Source organism: Pygoscelis adeliae, unplaced genomic scaffold, assembly GCF_000699105.1.
Source record: "Pygoscelis adeliae isolate BGI_AS28 unplaced genomic scaffold, ASM69910v1 Scaffold554, whole genome shotgun sequence".
Taxonomy (NCBI): Eukaryota; Metazoa; Chordata; class Aves; order Sphenisciformes; family Spheniscidae; genus Pygoscelis; species Pygoscelis adeliae.
The window spans coordinates 398,372-419,269 of NW_008824667.1; the positions used below are offsets into that span (position 1 = coordinate 398,372).

A 20,898-nucleotide genomic window follows, 5' to 3' on the forward strand; every position below is an offset into this window, starting at 1 on the left:
ACTGCAAAACTCAGATAGCTACATATGCTAAGAACTATGTATTAGAAGCTGAGTTGCATTTATCCCTATATATAATCCAAAAAGGAGTTCTGTGTTAAAAGTGTGGACTATATGCTGAATTGCATTAGAGTTTTCTGAAATGGTTATGATACTGAGGTGCCTTCATCCTAATAAAATTCTACATTTCACTGCCACTGTTACATAAGCTTTTATTTCCAAGTCCAGTGTTCACGAACAGTGAATACTTTCATGTTCCAGATTTAAAAAAACGAGTAAGAAATCAACATTTAATTGATCCCATTTAGTATTATAAAAACATGCTTTTACAGGTAAATTCTATTTTCTGTTCTGTCTTCAAGTTTGGTATAACACAAAACCCCACACATTTTCCAATGAGTACATAAGTATTTCTGAAACAGCTGACTCCTTCCCTTCCCTTTTTTTGTTTACATGGCTTGAGCACTAGTACAGAGACGATGGCAATGAGGAAAAAAACAATGAGAACTTTTCAAAAGTTTTCTAAACTAGCACATTTTAAGATGCAGATTACAATCTCTGGATTACAATCTCTCATGGCTACATCTCTCTAGCCATGTTAAGAAAACATGTCAGCCTGACCTCAGTGCCGGGGAAGAGTATGGAGCAGTTCATCTTGAGGGCGCTCACAAGGCATGGGCGGGACAACCAGGGGATCAGGCCCAGCCAGCACGGGTTCATGAGAGGCAGGTCCTGCTTGACCAACCTGATCTCCTTCTATGACCAGGTGACCCGCCTAGTGGATGAGGGAAAGGCTGTGGATGTGGTCTACCTGGACTTCAGTAAGGCCTTTGACACTGTCTCCCACAGCATTCTCCTAGAGAAGCTCACGGCTTAGACAGGTGTACTCTGCGCTGGGTGAAAAACTGGCTGGACGGCCGGGCCCAGAGAGCTGTGGTGAATGGAGTTCAATCCAGTTGGCAGCCGGTCACAAGTGGTGTTCCCCAGGGCTCAGTATTGGGGCCAGTTCTGTTCAATATCTTTATCAATGATCTGGATGAGGGGATCGAGTGCACCCTCAGTAAGTTTGCAGACGACACCAAGTTGGGCGGGAGTGTTGATCTGCTCGAGGGTAGGAAGGCTCTGCAGAGGGACCTGGACAGGCTGGATCGATGGGCCGAGGCCAACTGTATGAGATTCAACAAGGCCAAGTGCCGGGTCCTGCACTTCGGCCACAACAACCCCATGCAGCGCTACAGGCTTGGGGAAGAGTGGCTGGAAAGCTGCCTGGCGGAAAAGGACCTGGGGGTGCTGGTTGACAGCCGGCTGAACATGAGTCAGCAGTGTGCCCAGGTGGCCAAGAAGGCCAACGGCATCCTGGCCTGTATCAGCAATAGTGTGGCCAGCAGGAGCAGGGAAGTGATCGTGCCCCTGTACTCGGCACTGGTGAGGCCGCACTTCGAATACTGTGTTCAGTTTTGGGCCCCTCACTACAAGAAGGACGTTGAGATGTTGGAACGTGTCCAGAGAAGGGCAACGAGGCTGGTGAGGGGTCTGGAGAACAAGTCTTATGAGGAGCGGCTGAGGGAACTGGGACTGTTTAGCCTGGAGAAAAGGAGGCTGAGGGGAGACCTCATTGCTCTCTACAACTACCTGAAAGGAGGCTGTAGCGAGGTGGGTGTCGGTCTCTTTTCCCAAGTAACTGGCGATAGGACGAGAGGAAATGGCCTCAAGTTGCGCCAGGGGAGGTTTAGATTGGATGTGAGGAAAAGTTTCTTTACTGAAAGAGTGGTTAATCATTGGAACAGGCTGCCCAGGGAAGTGGTTGAGTCACCATCCCTGGAAGTATTTAAAAGACGGGTAGATGAGGCGCTTAGGGACATGGTTTAGTGGGCATGGTGGTGTTGGGTTGACGGTTGGACTTGATGATCTTAGAGGTCTCTTCCAACCTTAATGATTCTATGATTCTATGAAAAGCATCATAACCAAAGAAAATACCCCCTTAGCAGGAAGACACAAATCATAGTGCAAGTGGTTTACCATTAATTAGCACTCTAATTACCACAGGTTGATCTTCAAGGACAAGCTCCTGTAAGCATAAGAACAGTCCGTTCTGATAAGCAGGATGCCAAGCAAGCATGGTAGAAGGCCACCATGGATACACTGACTAAGCTCAGACACTAAGGAAGGAAAGAGAGGGTGGAAGCAGGAGAAGGCTACTTGAGGAATACAGTGAGAATGCATCAGCATGCAGAGATGGAGTTTGGAAAACCAAAGCTCAGAGTTAAACTACCAAGAAATGCCCATAGAGAAAACATTTAGGCTGCACTGAAGCCAAGCGAGTACACACCAGACCACTGAACCAGACAGGATGCATCCAAGAGTGACAAGGGAGCAGGTTGAAGTCATTACAACGCTGCTCTCATCATCTTCAAAAGACCACCGGAGCTGGGGGAGGTTGCTGACAACTGGAAAAAAGGCACTCTCTTGAAAAGGTGGGATCCGGCTAACTACGAGCCAGGTAGTCTAACATCAGCTCCTGCTAATGTTGGAGAGCACATGATCCTGGAAGTCATTTCCATGCATACGAAGCATAAAGGTGTCTGGGAACAGCCAGCATGGATTTATTGAGGGCAAACTGCACCTGACTAACTTGACTAGTTCTTTGCTGAGAAGACAGTGTCAGTGGACACAGGGTGAGCAATGGGTGTTCACCTTGACTTCAGCAAGGCCTTTGACACCTTCCACTGCATCCTTATACCAAATTAGTGAGATGTTGACATTAAAGTGGCTGTACTGCTGGACTCAAATTGCTGTTACCAGCAGTAGTAGTCCAACTAGCAGCTGGTTACTATTGGCACTGCTCAGGAATCAATACTGTTTTATCTTCAGTAACGACCTGGACTCTCAGGAAGTTCGTGGATGATACCGATCTGGGTAGAGTGGCTGACAGGGTTCTGCAGAAGGACCTCAAGAAGCTGGAGAAATGGGCTGACAGGAACCTCAAAGTTCAAGGAAAGCAAATACAAAGTCCTGCATCTGGGAAGGAACAGCTCCATGCACCAGGACTGCCTGGGGCTGACTGCCTAGAAAGCAGCTTTGCAGAAAAGAACCTGGGGGTCCTGGTGAACAAGTTGAATGCATCAGCAACATGCCCTTGAAGCAAAAGCCACCAGCTGCATTCTATGCATAAGCATAAGCATAGCCAGCAGGTCAAGGGAAGTAATTCTTTCCCTCTTTTCTCTATCTGTGAGACTCCAACTGAAATATTCTGTTGTGGACTCTGGATCACGTTCATTCAAATAGCAGACAAGTCCCAATACAGATTGCTCACTGAATTTAATTGCCTTTTCTGCTAATGCTACCACGGAGAACAGCGTGCGATGGACAATTTTGCCCTGCAGGAAGGGCCTGCTTGACCTTTGAACTATCTGCCACAAGCAGCAAGTGCAGGAGCAGGTGTAGAGATGCTGTTCTGGACAAATCTCTTATCTGTTCAGTGCCATGATTCTCCAACGGCTGAAAAAAGGGAAAAATGTCAACAAAATATATTTACAAAATGTAAAAGGAAAAAAAACTCACCACATCACTAGCACTGGAAAATTCATTGTTAACCAGGCTTTCAAGAGCCATCCATCGAACTGGTCTGTTTTCATTATCTCCCAGGCAATGGTAGTCCATAGGAAATAGGTCTCGAGATAGCGCATTGTCTGTAATCTTAACCTGAAGTGCATCGTCAATGCTAATTTAAAAGAACAGAAGTATTTAGCAAACTTGGCATTACAGTTTTACAGAAAATATTTATGCTCAACCTTAAGTTTCAGACTTGGGATTTAATTGGGGAACACGAATCACACTATCAACATTTCAAAGGACTAGCATTCTTCTAGATCAAGACATGCTTATTCTGTGATTATCAAATATTATCAAAGAACGTATTTATTCTGTGTTAACAGATAAACCCTAGAAAAATCAGCAGCCTTAGATTAAATAAAAATCAAACATCTACAAGTGAAAAAAATACACTTAAAGCAAACAAACTCCTCCCTTAAATTATTCCTGCTCCCTTGGAGATCCCCTGTCAGATCAATTAAATTTTAGCTATAGTACCTCTGTAGCAATAATGAGCCAAAGATTTAAGCAAAGCAAAATCTAGTAATATCTTGTTAAAGCAACTAATATTATTTGTGGCCTAAAAACTTGTCTCTAATCAAGCAATCTGGTAAGATATCATTTATTCCCCTCAACAAGAGATATTAATTCTGACTGTTGTCAGAAATAGGATACTGGCTAAGGTAAACTTACTTTTAATCTACAAAAGATGACTCAAAAAAGCACACAGAACCTACTGATTTTTCCCCCCCTCTGGGACGTTAATTCATATTATTACACACTATTTTAAGTTCAAAAGAAAGTTCAATGTTCTCATAAACAGCTAACTTCAGAATATGGGTAAGATGTTGGTTTTAACATCTTATGACAAAAATATAGAAATAACATTGGGTTAGGGGGATTGTAACAAAATAGCATTTGCTGTCTTTTCATCTTGTCAATTATTTCTTTATTTTGATACGAAAAACTAAATAGAAATGCTCAATTTGTGTGTTTCCTGCTTCACTATCGCAAGTACCTTCTTATTTATCCCATTTCTATGCACTTTCAGGTCAGTTCAGTGCCCTCAAAATTTATAGACCAGGAAATTTCCATATCTAATCACTCAGAGTTCAGAGAAATTCCTAGAAGACCTGTCTATAAATAAATACAATACAAAGGGTAATTTTCAAGTGACTAGAGAGCTCTGACTTGTGTAATCCATATGTCCACTCTAACTGGGCCCAACTGTGTCACGGGCATTTGAGACCAAAGGTATTTCCCCCCTTAACAAACCTGCCAAGACCACTGCAATCCTGGCTCCCCTCCCAAAATTAGGGCACAGGTACCTAGCTCTGATACACTTCATACCAACTCCTCCCAGTCTCTCACCACACAGGAGTAGACCTGGGGAACAAAGGGGTGGCAGCTGAACAAAGCCCTTCAAGGGATCCTGGCTACTGGCACCCTCTTTTTCTCTTTAGGCTAGCCCAGGATTTCTTGCACTGCAGCACAGATCAGTAGATGCTCAGCTCCTGCCTGCATTTCCCATGAAGTGCCAGGTGCACTATGAATTGATTTTTATTGCCAGAACTCCGGATCACACGTATGGCAACTAAAGTGAAGCTGGACTTTGCCCCAACAGGGCAGGGAGTCAAGCTGTTCGGACTGCCGACCTTTCGCACAGCAAGGGCAGGAGGCCATTAATTCACTGCACAGAAATGAGAGGTTGTCACAAGGTAATTTCCCTGGAGCATTGTTTATGATCTTTGTCTCCTGAGGTACCACTTCTTCCTCAACATGTTCACCAGAGATGAAAAGCAACAGGAATTAGGAAAAGAGTCTCTAAGGTACTGTATCAAACTGAGCATCCTTGTGTAGTGCAAGAGCCAGGAAAGATTCTGCTGTACTAGCTCGGTGGCACCAGTTCAAAAGCACAAGGGATGGCTTCAGGGTGGATCTCACTGCTCCCTCTGTCCCAGCATCTGCTGCACCAACAGTGCCTGATGCCAGTGGTGCCAGTACAACAGGTGCAGTAGATAAAAGAATATGCTAGGACAAGCATGAGTGCTTAAGTGTCTCCCAGCTTTTTCTCTTAGCCCCTGGGATGCCACATCAGAAGCTCTGTTGGCTCTGGTTGGGACATTTGAAGAACTGAGCAAAAGACTGCACCTGAGAGGACTGACTGGTTTTGTGGACAGAAGCACGAAGGACAAAAGTTGTAGCAACAGTGACCCCTGACAACCCTGAGGGGCTAGGCAGGGAAGTCAGTCCAAATTTCAGGACCAGGACCTATCCTGGTGTTGGAAATGTGACCCATATTTTACTATTAATTGCTTGGCCAGACGTTCAGAGCTCTCTAACAGACACCAGTGTCATCGCCCCAAGGCACACCATACACTAGAAGGCCATGCTGTCCATGAAAAGTGCAAAGACAGAAAATTGGGCTTCCACTTCAAGGACTATGTGGGAGTAATCAAAGCAAGCCCCCAATCAAAAAGGGGTACAACAAGGTGGTTCAACAACTGTGCCTTGAAGATACTGGAGGGACTGATTCCTTGAGGATCCTAGGAGGTATTTCCAAGGGTATACTGGAAAACATGTTGGCAGATAAGGAAAAACACAAAGGTGGCAAGAAGTTGAAAGAGATGGAAGTCAAAGAACAGGAACTGAGACAGTAACCCAGTCATTCATCCTGCCTGGGCAACTAAGAAACCTGAAGATTCGGGAGCGTGCTCCAGTCTTTACACCCTTGCACTGACAGAAGACGGGGCTTGAGAAAACCCTGTAGGTATTGCTAAGGCAAAAAGCCTTACATGTAAGGCATGTCCCAAGGTCATCAAGAAGATGTGGGCAGCAATTCTGAGAAACTAACTAGTTTATCAATAATATTTTCATAAAACAGACAAGAATAATCAAGCAAATGACTAGATCATGAGGCATTTTATTTTCTTCCAGAAATAAATGAAGCATCATAACTGAAGGAATGCAAGATGTGCATTCATCCCAAGTGATCCAATGATGATGTATGTTTCATAAATGAAATTATTCATGATAAAACAGAGCTCATCAAATCTCAAGATCACCTCTAATAGCCAATTTCAGGTTAAAGACTTTATATTCATCAGTAGTTCAGTTACCTCATTAGAACTTACTTCATTGACTGACAACTTGTACACAGCTCTGGGGTATAACCCAGAGTTGCTTTTTTCTCCTTTTCTTTCATTGTTAGTTCATTAATAGACCAGTACATGTCCAGGGTGGGGGGGGAAGGATGGATGGGAGAAGGGCAAAAAGAAGTGTCTCTCCAAATCAAGAACTTGAATTCAAGGCTTCAAACATGGTCTTGAATTCTGAAAAGTAACTGTGTTACTTGAATTATGTTGTTATTTGCAGATATCATAAGACTAAGCTCATGGACTAACTGCCCCTTTAGGTATTTTCAGACGTTCAGTTAACTTTAGGCAGAAGACTATTTTCTATGTTTCCCCTTATTAGGTATGAAAGCAGGTGGAGAATGAACACGGTGGTTTCTGAGTCACTTGGTTTATAGAAAGCCACCAAACACCTCAAACAATCTCTACATTTTGAGGGCCTATTCCAGTCAGAAGATGGTCTCAAACCCTACTTCAGCATTCCTACTATTTACAGAGCACATTCATATCTATCCATCATTTGACAACTAAGAAATCAACCCGCGATCAAGGCATTAGGTTTTTTGGTTTTGTTTTGTTTTTTTAAAGAAAAAATGAAGAAAACCAACCTCATACAAAAATCTATCCATTGGTAAATAGCCAAAGATATTCCAAGTTTTTATTAAAGTTTAAGGGAAGCTTTAACATTTTTCAAGCCTTTGAAAAAATAAAGATAGACAAAACCTAGCAAAAGTATTTAAGATTAGGCTATTCTGCTTTCTGGAAAGCCATGCTTTCCGGTTCACCTTATATTTAGAGGAAAACAACTTCACTGACAAGGCTATTCAACCACAATTTGGTAAAAAACCAAACAGCAGTATATTTTCAAGTAGAGATCAGGTCAATTGGAGAAAGCCCATCCTAGCCCTAGCTAGTGACATAACATTGCATGATGACTCTACCCCATTGAGTACTTACACACAGTTTCTAGCAGCCAGGTCTTTGTGAATGACCTCCCGTCTGGCCAAATAACTCATTCCACAGGCAATCTGAATAGCCATATGTACAAGATCCTGCTGGGAAATTGCCTGCAAGAGCACAGAACAATTATTGCAAAACTGCAAGCCCAGTGCCTGCGAGGTTAGTGTTTTTGTTGTATTCTAGTGCCCCGCCCACCCTGCCTCAACTTTAGTGGCTGATGCTTTCTAGTAGCTACAGACACTACCACCTGTTGAAAACTTATGAATTCTAAATTTTAACTTTTTTTTTTTCTGACATGCCAGGGGCAAATGTTTCCAATTTGCAACTGCCTCACTGCTACACAGCTTTTCCTCTGATTAGTGGTGAACACAGGCAAAAATGCTCAATTTTACCCGTCTTGCCACACTTTTTCACTTTCTGCGTCCCTGGAAACCAACTCATTTTCAGGCAGCGGAGCACAAACAGCAGTCAAAATTCTTGTTGCTACCTACTGCTGAAAACTAGTATCAAAGGCTGTTGCTCCATCTACTTTTACAACTTCACAGTCCTATATAAATTAAACCCTTGCACATACTTATACCTTGGGTTCCCTCTTCCATTTCTATAGTGTTTCAGAAACTTCAGTATGTAGGTGGACACACTGAAGTTGCAAGACTGGGGTTAAAATAAAACCAAATACTAAATTAAAACAATAATAAACCGGCTTCTTCATTAACAGGTTATTAAGAACAATAGCCATGTATTATTTCAGAAAACTCAAGAGTTTGCTTTACGTATTTGTAGAAAAGTTCCATCTTAAAATAAGTATCTAGGACACCAAATGTCCCATTTTTTGATAGTACAGTCATACCTAGTTACTAAGAGGCAACTCCTGTTTGACATAAGATTATAAATACCATTTCTGCTTAAATTCTTGGAAAGGGATATTAGTGCGTTGCATAGGGATTTACAACTGAGATTAAGCAGCAAAACAAGTAAAAATCAAAGTTGAAAGGTCCTAGCAGCTTATCACAACGTGTAAATTAACAGAGGTAGGTGGCCCTTGCTAGTCTGAAATCTGGTACGTAACAGGGACAAATGCTAACCTCAGGAAACAAGATTTCATTTTGTGCTTGATTCAGTCTAGACACAGAAGCCAAACCAAGGTGAAGTTGAAGAAAAGAAAAGACAAGGTAATCCTAACAAGAGGGGTAGTTTTACTGCATATACACACTCATCACTAAACACTTATTCAGATTTTTTAAAATAAGCAAAATATGTTCTCATCTAGGAATATTTTCTTACTTCTTATGAAATATATACAGCAGGTTCCACTGAAACACAGTAAAGTCATGAATGCTAAAGAGCACCCACAGCAGTAAAAAAAACAACCAGCAGAGATTGCTTCCTTTAGTATCTGAAGTTAAATAAATTCAGTTATTTTACTTAATAGCAAATCTACAGCAGCACCTTAAAAGTTCAACAGAAGTGCTTTATGCTTGCTATAAAATTAAGAACTACAGTAATTAAAGGGATAATCTATTAATTATACCAAAAATAAAATCAGTAAATCTGAAATTTCTCCATACACAATTTTCCCATGTGTATTCTAACTTAAATCCACAATCATATACCATTTTCTTTATTTTTTAGGGTTTTTTTTTTAAGATGTATTGATATACCAGCTACTACCCTAACCAGAGTTTAACTCAGTTTCATGCCCTCTGAACATCTGTGATAAACACAGCCAAGAATGTTCTCCTTGTAGGAATCAAGAGAAACACTTGCTAGGGAACCTGCTTGCCAATTCTCTCATTGTCACAATGGAACAGATGAATACCACAACTATTTCTTGTAAGGCACATACACAGATGACAAACTAAGTCTAAGTTTAATGGGCAAAAAGACACAGATCTCTGAGTTTACCTGAGGATTGTTGGCCTCTACCAGCTTGCACTGTCGCAAGAATAGTTTAAGGTTCCCCCAGTTCATGTATGGCAGCAGCACCATTGGTTTCTCTCCCTCTTCTATACAGACATGAGTGATAGGTAGCAGATTCCTGGAAGATAGGGAGAGAAATTCCTCATTTTATGAAATTGAAATTTGATAAAAGTCTTCTTGATTCCTAAACACAGTAAGTGAAAGTAATTCAACACTAAGAAAAGCATTTAAACTTGCATTATGAATTGCAGAGCACAAGGGCTCCAAATAACTGAAGCCCTAGGCTTTTTTTTTTTTTTTAAATGAGATTTGAGTACTTTCCCATTAGGAAGAATCCTCCAAATTTTCTCACTTGGTCCAAAAGGGCTGAAATAAATTTCTGTGAATACAGGTTATCATTTATATTACGAAGCGATAACTTGGAAGTGTATAATTCTAAATGCAACTATAGATATAAAAATATATGGCTCCATTACAGTGGTTTAAAAAAAAGGTCAAAACATCATGTTTGATCCACTTCAAAATGAGAGAGCAGAAGATTTTAGTTTTGAATCAACTAAACATTAAATTGCACTCTCAGTGATACTCCTGAAGTATCTCAGGAGTCTTATCACAAGTGTTTTAGAATCATAGAATCATTTAGGTTGGAAAAGACCTTTAAGATCATCGACTCCAACCATTAACCTAACACTGCCAAGTCCACCACTAAACCACTTCAAAGGTCCCTTCCAACCCTCCTTATAGCTCAGATAACCCCCATGCTGCATTGTTTCTAAACATCTTCCTACAGTATCAAATGAGATTTGAGTACTGCATTGTATATATAAATTTATAGAAACTTGAGACAAACTGTATGTAGTTTCAATTTTCCATGAAACATTTTTAAAAAAAACCCTGTATCTTCTATTGAAAACATATTAGTAAGTCTCCAATGAGTTACAATGATTTTTAAAAGGGAACTTTGACATTTCCTGTTCTTACTTGAAGATGTCTGATAGTCAGGTATCACACCCATGAGCTCTACATACCCATGTAGCTCTACCTTCAATCAAGATAAAGGTCCCAGCTTTATAGGCAGTGTACAGAAGAAAAGCTTTCTGGACTTTTTAAAGAGTTTGACTTGTAAAAGGGAGGATAACAGCTGATTATGAATGATGAGAGCGGGGTTGTTTCATTTTGTTTCCATTTTAAGTATGTTTCCTCAAGAACCTGCTACCTCCTCCTCTTAATACAATCTTGTATTTTAGGCAAGGCTTTAACTGTAACAACTCTTAGAAAAGCAACTTTTAAATGCACTGTAGGACTAATAATTCTGCTTGAACTATTTTCATTTCTTCACATTACCAGTAAAAAAAGATCAGTTACCAGTCTAGGGACTTTCGACGAGCTTCGGTTTCTTTTTACCTGCATCCTTGCCAGTAATGAAGATCTTTAAGGCCAATTTTAGCCTTTAATCCAAGCTGCAAAACTGCCACTAACTCAAGCTGTTTGGGGCATCAATTTAAAAAAAACTTAAGCCATCACACCAAAAAACCATGCCATTAATTCTTAAGGAATAAATTCCATCAGTGTTGTTATGATGCCATACCAGGACAATATGTGTGCAAGAGTCCTAAAAAGCATTTCCTTGTGTCCATGTGGGACGGTACCTAATCACAGTACTTTCCTGTGCCATGTAGAAAATTATGAACAATACAAAACAGACTAATAAATTAGCTAAACTGACAATCAACCTGCATATATACTTACTCTCGTCATCACTAAGATCCCACCACATTTAACAACTAGCCTGTGCAAGAACCAGCATAAACCAACAAGTGCCTGCAGCACCTTTTTCTGTAATAACTAAGAATATATAAAAGGAGTATCTACCCATATTTCACTGCGAGGCTTGGAACACCAAACCAAAAGACTTTCCCCATTTTCCCACATGCTGCTACCATTTGATTTTACGGAGTGCGCAGCTAGGAAAAAAAGCTTATAAGCACTCTTTGCATATCTAGAATTCTGTATTTTAGAGTGACACAAAAATAGCTTCAGCTCTCTATGGCTTAAAAAAAATTTCAAACATGCAAAATATTGCTAAATTCTGAAAAAACTGTTTCCTCTCCCCCTAGGGAGCTTTAAGCACAAGTATTTTCAGCTCACACAGATACAGTGCTGCTTATAAACACTGCTTAGCTTACCTGTGATGAAGTCCTCTGAGTTTACAGCTTTCAGTCAACATCATTGTCACCTGTACCTCTGAGGCTTGATCTAATAAAAAAAATATATATATATATATAAAGAAACTGCAGATCTAACTTTGGAAACAAATCAACATATTAATTAAAATTTGGTCCAGATCTGCAGGTCAGTTGAGTTCATTTGAGCACAAACAGAACTTTCTTGCCTACTTTTTTAAAATGGAATTTAAAAAACCCCAAACGAGTAAGCCAAGTTCTAGGGCATATTTCTGCTTAAACAAATGGGGTGAAGCCGAAAAAGGAAATAAGACACACTGCAGGTGCTGACAGACTGTACTTTTGCCACTTCCTGACAGCTTCTGGGCAGGCATGAACTGCTTGCACTAGGCAGCATGGGTCACATCCTGCACACAGGGCCGGTGCTGCTGGAAGAAGGGGAGCATGCTGCTGGAAGAAGGGGAGCATGCCGTGCATTTCCCAAAAGCACAGAAGTGCTCAGAAGACACCAGTTCGCTGCTGAACTACCAGTACAGGCTTCTGCAGATTACTTCCACACTGATGGAGACCATTTATTTCTATATTTACTGCTCTCTACTTGAAGCACTTGACTCTTGGTAACCTTAGAAATGTTTGCTGTTCTCTTCCCTGCCTTTAAAAAAAAAAAAAACCCAACCAAAAAACCACTGCTGCCAGCTAAAATTCAAGCATCTGTGGTAACTCCAGTAACCCACAGCAATCAGAACATCTACTGGGCAGAAGCAGAAGTGTTGCCTGCAACCCCTTCCCCACAAATATTTTTGTGTTTAGTTTTTTTTTTTTCCCCTTTGGTCACAAGAAGCAACAGGGAAGCTTAATGCGATGTAAATCAGAGCTCTCACAATCCCACCCTCCTCATACCTGGGTGCATTTTCTGTCCCTCCTTCGTGCTAGAACTAGTACTGATGTGCCTAGGCAGCAAGCTAGCACAGGAGAGAGCCCAGCAAGAGCCAATCAGTTTTTCTTGCTGCATTAGGATGAATTTACATATTACAGATGAGTCAAACCAACATTTTATTGCCCTGGGAGGAAGAAGAGGAGAGAACTCATCTGCTCTTTTCCCTTCTTCATGGTCTTACCCTCCTCCCCGTACCACCCTTTCCTAATTGAACTTTAACCCTGCAAAAGAAAACATGACTTTTGACTGAGTTGAGTGGTGAACGTGGTCAGTGCAGATGAGCACAAGGTAAGGAAAGAAAGCACAAAGCCCACAGGGAGAGCACAGCCTCCCCCTCATGGCAATGGCAAGCTAAATAGATAGGCTTTAACATAATACACAAATTGGCATTTAGCTTTCCAGATCTGCTGGAAGTGGAGACAGCTTCAGGCACAACACAGCTCCTGCCTAAGAAGGGTTCATCAAAAGAGAAATCGCACAACTCAAGAACCTGTGAGCCACAAAACATCGGCTGGATTGAGAGAGTTCCTTTAAGTCAGGGAAAGGAATGATATCCCAAGGCAAACTAGTTCAAAGGCTGCTTTACCACCTTGGCTCAGGAAAGATTAAAAAGGAGGCATGCCTTCCCAAAAGCATACAGGCACTAAAAAAGGAGGAGATCAGGAAATGGAGGTTATAAATGCAGATACAGGTCCCAGCCAGAGGCACTGAACCCTGAGCATGCTTGGAAACCCCTAAGGAGCATCACTGCCTAGACCCTGTACAGACTGGAAGGACCAAGACCACCAGAAGTCAAAACACAGCGCTCTAGAGAAGTCCAGACACAGAGGTGCCATTAGACTTGTGACAACTATGGCTGCGGTGTATTACAGGATGCATCAAAATGGCACACTTCCTTGTATTTGATAACAAGTACATATGGGGGGAGGGTCTGAACAGGTTCTTGCAGTGCAGGAGACATTTAAGCAATGGTCAGCTGAAGCCTCTAGTTTGCACTCCAACACACAGAGGCATGAGAAAGAGAAGGTCCTACCTACTGTGCAGCAATAGCTCCCAAGTGTTTTATATGTGATGAATTTGATATTAGGAGACAGACTTCAAAAGGCTTGTAGACAAGTAAGAAAAACCAAGATACTACATTAAAATGCAGTTATATAGGCACAAATGGCTGAATCATCCAACTGTTATAAAGGGCAAGAAGCATTAAAAATAGAGGTGTAAAAGCATATTATAAGAAGTTAGAGGAACTGCCAGCAGGCTACTAGTACATAGCTTCAGGTTTAAATGCATTAATTACTAGAACTCAAAGACCACAACCTCTTCAACCCAGCATATGACAAAAGGGAGGAAAGAGATTACTAGATGTGAGTTTAAGCTGATTAACTTGCTTATATGCTCTTTGGCCCTGTGCTTGCTTAACTGGTTTGCTTTTAATTATAAGAGCTACCATGCAATAATTTGAAGCTCTAAATCAGAGATTATTTAAGACTGGCTTTAAAAATCTACAGAACGAGTTAATCTGGTTCAGACAATGCATCTATTCATCTCTTCATGCTAACACTGTAAGAGACAACACTCTTCTGCCGATGCCTTTCCCTTTCCATCACACAGAGTGTTTTTCAGCAGGTCACTGTTACATTTCATTGTTTTCTTTCAGCTCGGAGATACTACGCTATAGTCGTTGAGCACCCAAAAGGACGATTCAAGTACATACAGAAATCTAAATCTTATCTTGTGAAACAGTCCCAGCATCCGTATTGTGTTTTCTTATCAATATTATTTCCTTGTTTTCTGTATGGAAAAAACTTACACAACACCAACAAATTCAACACACTCAGAACAAACAATAGCAGTACAAGGCCAATCCTCCTCTAGCTTAGACCAGTGCCAATTTAGAACAACCACACAATTTGATTATTGTGGTTTTGTACTAGATATAATTCAAAACAGAATATAAATCACCACTTCGAGTGATTCTAGTCAAAAGGGGGTAAAAAAATACCAAAATAATGCTACCACAACAGTCCCCACTGCAATTAGACTTCCTTTTAAGGCCATTTTCTTTAGTTACACAACAAAAAGTACATTTAAACAAACTCTGTCATGTTTAGCAGATTATAACCACTTTCAAACATCCAACAGACAGGTCTTCATAGATTGGGAACAAGATCATTTTGGTAATAATACATTTTGTTGTCGAGAACCTGGTGAATCTGACCATCCTGCACTGAAAACCCTTAAAAGCAATCCAGAAAGTCCACAGTGTTTCTGGCTTTGATACAAGAAATACGCAGTCCAGAGCAAAGCCAGTGACAGCCGTGACCCAGCAATTCCAGCTTGGTGAGACATTTTTACGAGGACATACTATGGTGAATCCTACAGATTTCATTTTCCTGCCTGGGCCAAAGTGTAATCCTGTACCGAAACCATATATCAAATCTCTAAGCATTACATGTAAGCACACACACGTGGGCATTTTATTCACAGAATTGTTTGTGCAGCCACACAAAATGAGACCTGGGGAATGATCCTGTCAGACACACAAGAATGCCCACAGGCTTTTGCGGCTTGTTTTTTCTGTAGCGGATCTGTGAAGTCATTTGATATGACCACAGCCACACACGCAGCTAAAGAGCAGGGAACGGGGGGAAAGCCTCCCACAGAGCCAGAAACCTCTTAAATTAGAATAGCAACTTAAAGCCATGACAGAGGAGGCCAGTCTCCCATAGATTAAATTTGTGCGTCAAGAAACAGCCCTGAGTTTAAGTCAAACACTCCAGGGCAAGGCAACAAGGGCTTGTTGCACAACTTCTTCAAAGTCCTAAAAAAAGCTAAACTTCCCTCTGAGATATTAACACTATTTGTGATTAAGAATACATCACTGCTCAACAATTCATGCAATTGCATCATGGTGACCATGAGGTGTAGCCAGGTCAGCGCCTCTTAGCCCTGAAAGAGCATCCTCTATTTTCACAAGGCTATCACGCACCAACAGCTGAGTAACTGAATAGCAAAGACTTCAGGTCACACGAGTTAAGAGAAAGATATAATATCCAGTAGTAATTCTGGGTTCAATTAGGACCAAAAAAGTCCAACTTTCAGAAGGTGCTTAAAAACAAGACTATCTGAGATAGATGTAAATGCATTCCAGAACTAGGAAGATGCTTTTAAAGCACTGGTTTTACTCTTTCTGTGCCAAGAGCCTGGCTGTGAAAGCCTACCCTAAGGCACAGAGCAAGAACAAGCTAGGATTTCAAGAAGCTTTGATATGGCTGCAAGTTTACCTCATGATATTATGTTATTTGTATATAGCCAAGCACAATGGGGCTCCTAGCACTACTATTTTTATATAAGAGGCTAATCTCTCCACACAATTCTGGCAAGTGTAATATGTGCTGAGGCCCTTCCTGGTTCATAGGGAGAAAGGGCATCTGTTTGATTTTTACCAACTTCTAAAAGGCTATCTGCAAAACTGCATTTTAAATCTTTGTTTACCATCACTTATCAGTCACATGAATCATTGTGACACTCATGAAAAATATCTCTGGGAAGTTTTGCAATGACACCAACATTGCAGTAATTTGTTTGCTATGAGACTGGGCACTCATAACAACTGCAGAGCATCACGCGCTACATTCACTAGGTGGTAGCATATCAGAAAAGAGTCACTCCACACCTCAAATTACTTACCAGAGATGAAAGCAGCAATTACCTGGATATTGCAGTGAGTTACCCGATTAGCTGGATGGCTTTCAAGAATAACATTTTAAGTCAGACCTCCTAGAATCTCAAAATAGCAAAGCACAGCATTACAACTTAAAGACTTTAGATTGTAGCACGGTCACTGAAATCTGTTTCTTCAGACAGAAGGCAAAGCAGAATCTTAAAAGCAATACAACTGAGGGTTTCAAAATTGAAATAGGTCATTCCAGAGCCCTTTCATAGCCTACTATGGGCAGTAACACACAGCAATTTCTTTCAGCACATGTATCAGAAGCAGCTCCGCAAACACTACAGCTAGGAAGTCTAAACACATTTCCTGACAGCAATATTTAAAAAGATGTTTTACCTGAAGCTTGTCTCACCTTTGGACCATTTGTAACATCTTGTTCCCATGCGAACTTCCTTCTGTTCATATTGCAAGCTAATATTCCCTAACATCAGAACACTTACACAACCCGTTTTCTATATGGCTACCTGTTTTCACAAAGCTTGTATCACCCTTACTATCTTTCAGACTTGCGGGCTTTGCCACATATACTGTGACAAAGTCCACAAGCTCAAATTACTGAAGGGTGAAAAGCACACAGGCAGGCACAATGGTCACAGACTCTGTGCCCATAGGAATTGAGACTGTAGTACCAGAACTGCCCTGAACGTTCAGCTTCAGGTAAGAAATGCTCCTGGTATCAACACATCCTTTTTAATTACTGCTGCTTCTGCAGAGCAATTAATTATGTAAAATTTCTCCCAAGGCAGAATTCAATCCCAGTTCAAAGAGAATACATGCCTGAATACTGCCTTAACCCTCCTACACAAGTCTCTGGGTTTTTGGGTTTTTGGAAGAAATTCAACACTCGAAGACTACCCTGAGTTCACGTCTGTTGTACATGACATTTTTAATGCTGCTAGCAGACATTTTCAGAACTTTCCTTCGATAGAAGGATGAACTGCTTGAGGAATGCAAGTAGTCATGATCCAATCTGCTTTTTTATAGGTAGAAGGGGAAGTACATACATATATATATACATATATTTATGCTTTAAAACTGCAAGAGGCCCTAACAGTTAGACAGTGACAAGTTACCATGGAAGCCAGTAGCACATCCGATTGCTTTCTGCCTACCACAGAAGTAAAGGAAAACACACCTTGCTCCTGCTTAGCTGCTCTATTGCATGCACAAGTCTAGATAGCTACAGAGACATTCAGATAATGGCTATACTTTCACGCATCAATGTCTATCTGCTTTACAAGGCAACTGTGCAGCCTACAGAATTAAAATCTTCCCTATGTTAAGACATGCACACACAAACGACAACGTAAGGAGGTTACAACACAGGACACTATGCTTAGTCTTGTAAAAGTTTCAATAGAACAGGTTTTCTCCTCCAATCTTAATATCAAGGCTATTTATATTGAAACATTTGTTTCCACACCACAACCACATAAGTTTACTTTCCAAAGCAACACAGTTCATATTTTAAAACTCAAGCCCAATTTTAAATATATTCTGGAAGTGATTCAACATGACACTGCTAAAACAGGGAATGCTGTTCTGGTTTTCCTACATTACAAATGCACACGCAATTTTAAACCACAAAAAAGGGCAGAGAGAAGTATGATTTGGGGATAGTGCTATTTTCCTACATAACAATAACACTAGAATCCAAGTAGCAGCAGCAAATAGCAACAAATAAAAGGCTCTTTGCTCAGTAATCCATTTAACTTAATGAAGCTGAAAATGTAAGTAAGTGTGAAGTGAAACTGGGGAAGAGAGACATAACTGATTTAATGTTTCAAAGTCTCTCAACTGCTAAAGGGCAGCAGCTAACAAAATTGAAATACAAGTAGTGATTTTAACTGTATGTAAATGAAAGTGTACTGTAGATTATGACTAGCAAATTAACAGACAGTGAAACCGTAAACTGCAAATAGAAAAGAACAACTGGATGGCCAACATGAAGGATCTAGAGAAAGTATGAACAAGTGACACCTTTTGCTCAGGGCTTGTATCTTTGTACTCCCAAAGTTATTAGAGCTTCCAGAAAGCTACCTCTAATTTTGCTAACTGATACCCATTTTTTCTTTTAGGCCCTCCTCTTTGGCATAGAGCACTGCACATAATTGAAGACTCAGGCATCCAGACGCATTCTAAAGCGTTAGATGATACAGCATTAAAAAAAAAAACCACATTATAAATGAATGTATCATCTAACGCTTTAGAATGCGTCTGGATGCCTGAGTCTTCAATTATGTGCAGTGCTCTATGCCAAAGAGGAGGGCCTAAAAGAAAAAATGGGTATCAGTTAGCAAAATTAGAGGTAGCTTTCTGGAAGCTCTAATAACTTTGGGAGTACAAAGATACAAGCCCTGAGCAAAAGGTGTCACTTGTTCATACTTTCTCTAGATCCTTCATGTTGGCCATCCAGTTGTTCTTTTCTATTTGCAGTTTACGGTTTCACTGTCTGTTAATTTGCTAGTCATCATCCTAAAAGTTTTAGCTTCTTTCACATTTAGACTTTTCTATGGATAATTCGCCTTCATTCTTTCTTTAAATGGACATTCATGAAGATTAAGGATGTGTCTCATAACATATTCTTGTTCTTACTGGTAATCTGTACTATATTTGGGATACTGGAATCCGTGGATCAGCATAACCTGAATAAGTTCTTCGTTAGAAAGATGAGAGACTTAGCTGGCATTTGCTGTCTTCATTGTGTTTCTTGCTCTACAGTAGAATTGTTTTATGAGGTTGTAATGCTTCACTTTCCGATAGGAGGTTTCCAATCACTCTCAACTTTGGGAAGTGTTTTGGTCGGCATGTTTCTCAAAGCTGGCATTGCATCTCTTGCCAGTGATTGACAGATCTCTTCTGCCTTTATGTGATGTGAAATAGACTTTCTTGTGAATCTTTTAGATCATCTTGCATCAGAAGAGGAAGAAAACACATGGTTTTCACCTTTGATTTAAAGAACACATTGTTTAATGGTGCTTTTCCTGTGAAGGAGAAAATTCTTTGCAGAACAAATAGAATTGTATTATTCCAGGAACATACGCAGTGAGTTTGAGTTGTGCAGAGCCCTGACTCATTTAGTACGTTCTGGCCAAGGTACGTTTTTGTTAAAAACAACCGATCATGCTGTTCAAGATAACCTGACTGGTTCCATTTCATTTTCTAACCACTTAAAATTTTTCTTACGTACAAGAAAGGAGTGTTTGAAAACAACCCACCCATGAAAAGCACTGGAAACAAAGTTCATAGTATGAGTGAAGATTAACTCTTAAGACTTCATCATTTTACCAACTTTAACAAAGCTTTGAGTTTTGTTCAAGTCATTATAGGTCACTAAAGGACTCTTTCAGCATTCTTGGCTACCTCTAAAATTACACTTTAAAAAATGTTTATTTGTTGTTAATCTAGTTAAGAGGGGATGCTCAAAGTGCACCCACATAGACAATATGGATCACGATGCTGTAATGGAAGCCTTGGAGAAGGACCTTACCATGAATTCATCTGGTACATCTCAGGACTGCAGCTGCCGTCAGAGTATTTGTAGTACACAAGACTTTTCTAGTATGGGTCAAAACATGCATTTTGCAGTGCAAGTTTGTGTTGAGTTGTAGATATGAGGAAACCTATTAGATGTTGAATGTTTTATGTTAAAACAAGTGGGACTTAACTGTCCATAGTGTGCAGACCTGTTACTGCCTTCATTCATGTGATGTCTGTGTTGGCCTGCTTACGACCTAGCTGAGTGCAAGTTGGTGACCCTTTAAGGACTTCTTCAATACAGTTAGGAGGTGTAGGAATAGAGATCCTGAGAACTTAGGCTATGTAAAACAAGTGAAAGCAATAGGCATAGTTAGGTGACTAAGTATGTATATATAAGTGTGTATAATAAGCTTTGTGTTAACCAAGTTGAAAGGTTTCTTGTTCATATTAGACATATAGTATATCGCAAGCTGGAGCATACACAGTTGTTCCCAAGGTACCATTTTTAAATTGCATTGAATTTACTATTCTGGGCAGTTCATTCTTAAAAGCACTGCCTTGTGAAAATACTTACAAGTTTAAGTTCATGCCTTAAATGTACAGTATTTAAGTTAATTGTTTAACCTCCCAAAATCAGAGTACAGTATCCTGTTTCTGTAGAAGAAAGTTTATGACAAAAAAAAAATTCAAGAGAAGAGCTGCTTCTAGTCTGAGCTAAATTCTTAAATGTCTTCATAAAGGAAGATACTTGAATTTAAAGACTTAGGGAAAAATAGCAAATTGCTGAATACCAGCTTAAAAATGCATTATATTTGTCATTCAATCCTAGTTCATTAAAAAATGTCCTGAGACCTAAAATAGTACAATATACATTAAAAAAATATTGAGTAGCAGCTCTGAGGTTGATGTCCAAAGTACTGTACTTCTTAATTTAAAGATTTGCTATTCCCTATGCTTCTGCGA

General features: G+C 40.3%; 1 protein-coding gene across 1 annotated transcript in view; it reads right to left on the reverse strand.

Annotated features, from left to right (window-relative positions):
• The window catches only part of RYK (receptor-like tyrosine kinase), a 58,473-nt gene that overhangs the window by 3,533 nt on the left and 34,042 nt on the right, over positions 1 to 20,898 (reverse strand). The window contains exons 10-14 of the mRNA XM_009322903.1: positions 11,789 to 11,858; positions 9,588 to 9,720; positions 7,680 to 7,789; positions 3,559 to 3,718; positions 3,397 to 3,495 (exon numbers count right to left, since the gene is read on the reverse strand). Coding sequence (XP_009321178.1) covers positions 3,397 to 3,495; positions 3,559 to 3,718; positions 7,680 to 7,789; positions 9,588 to 9,720; positions 11,789 to 11,858 — 572 coding nt within the window. The remainder of the gene's footprint in view (positions 1 to 3,396; positions 3,496 to 3,558; positions 3,719 to 7,679; positions 7,790 to 9,587; positions 9,721 to 11,788; positions 11,859 to 20,898) is intronic.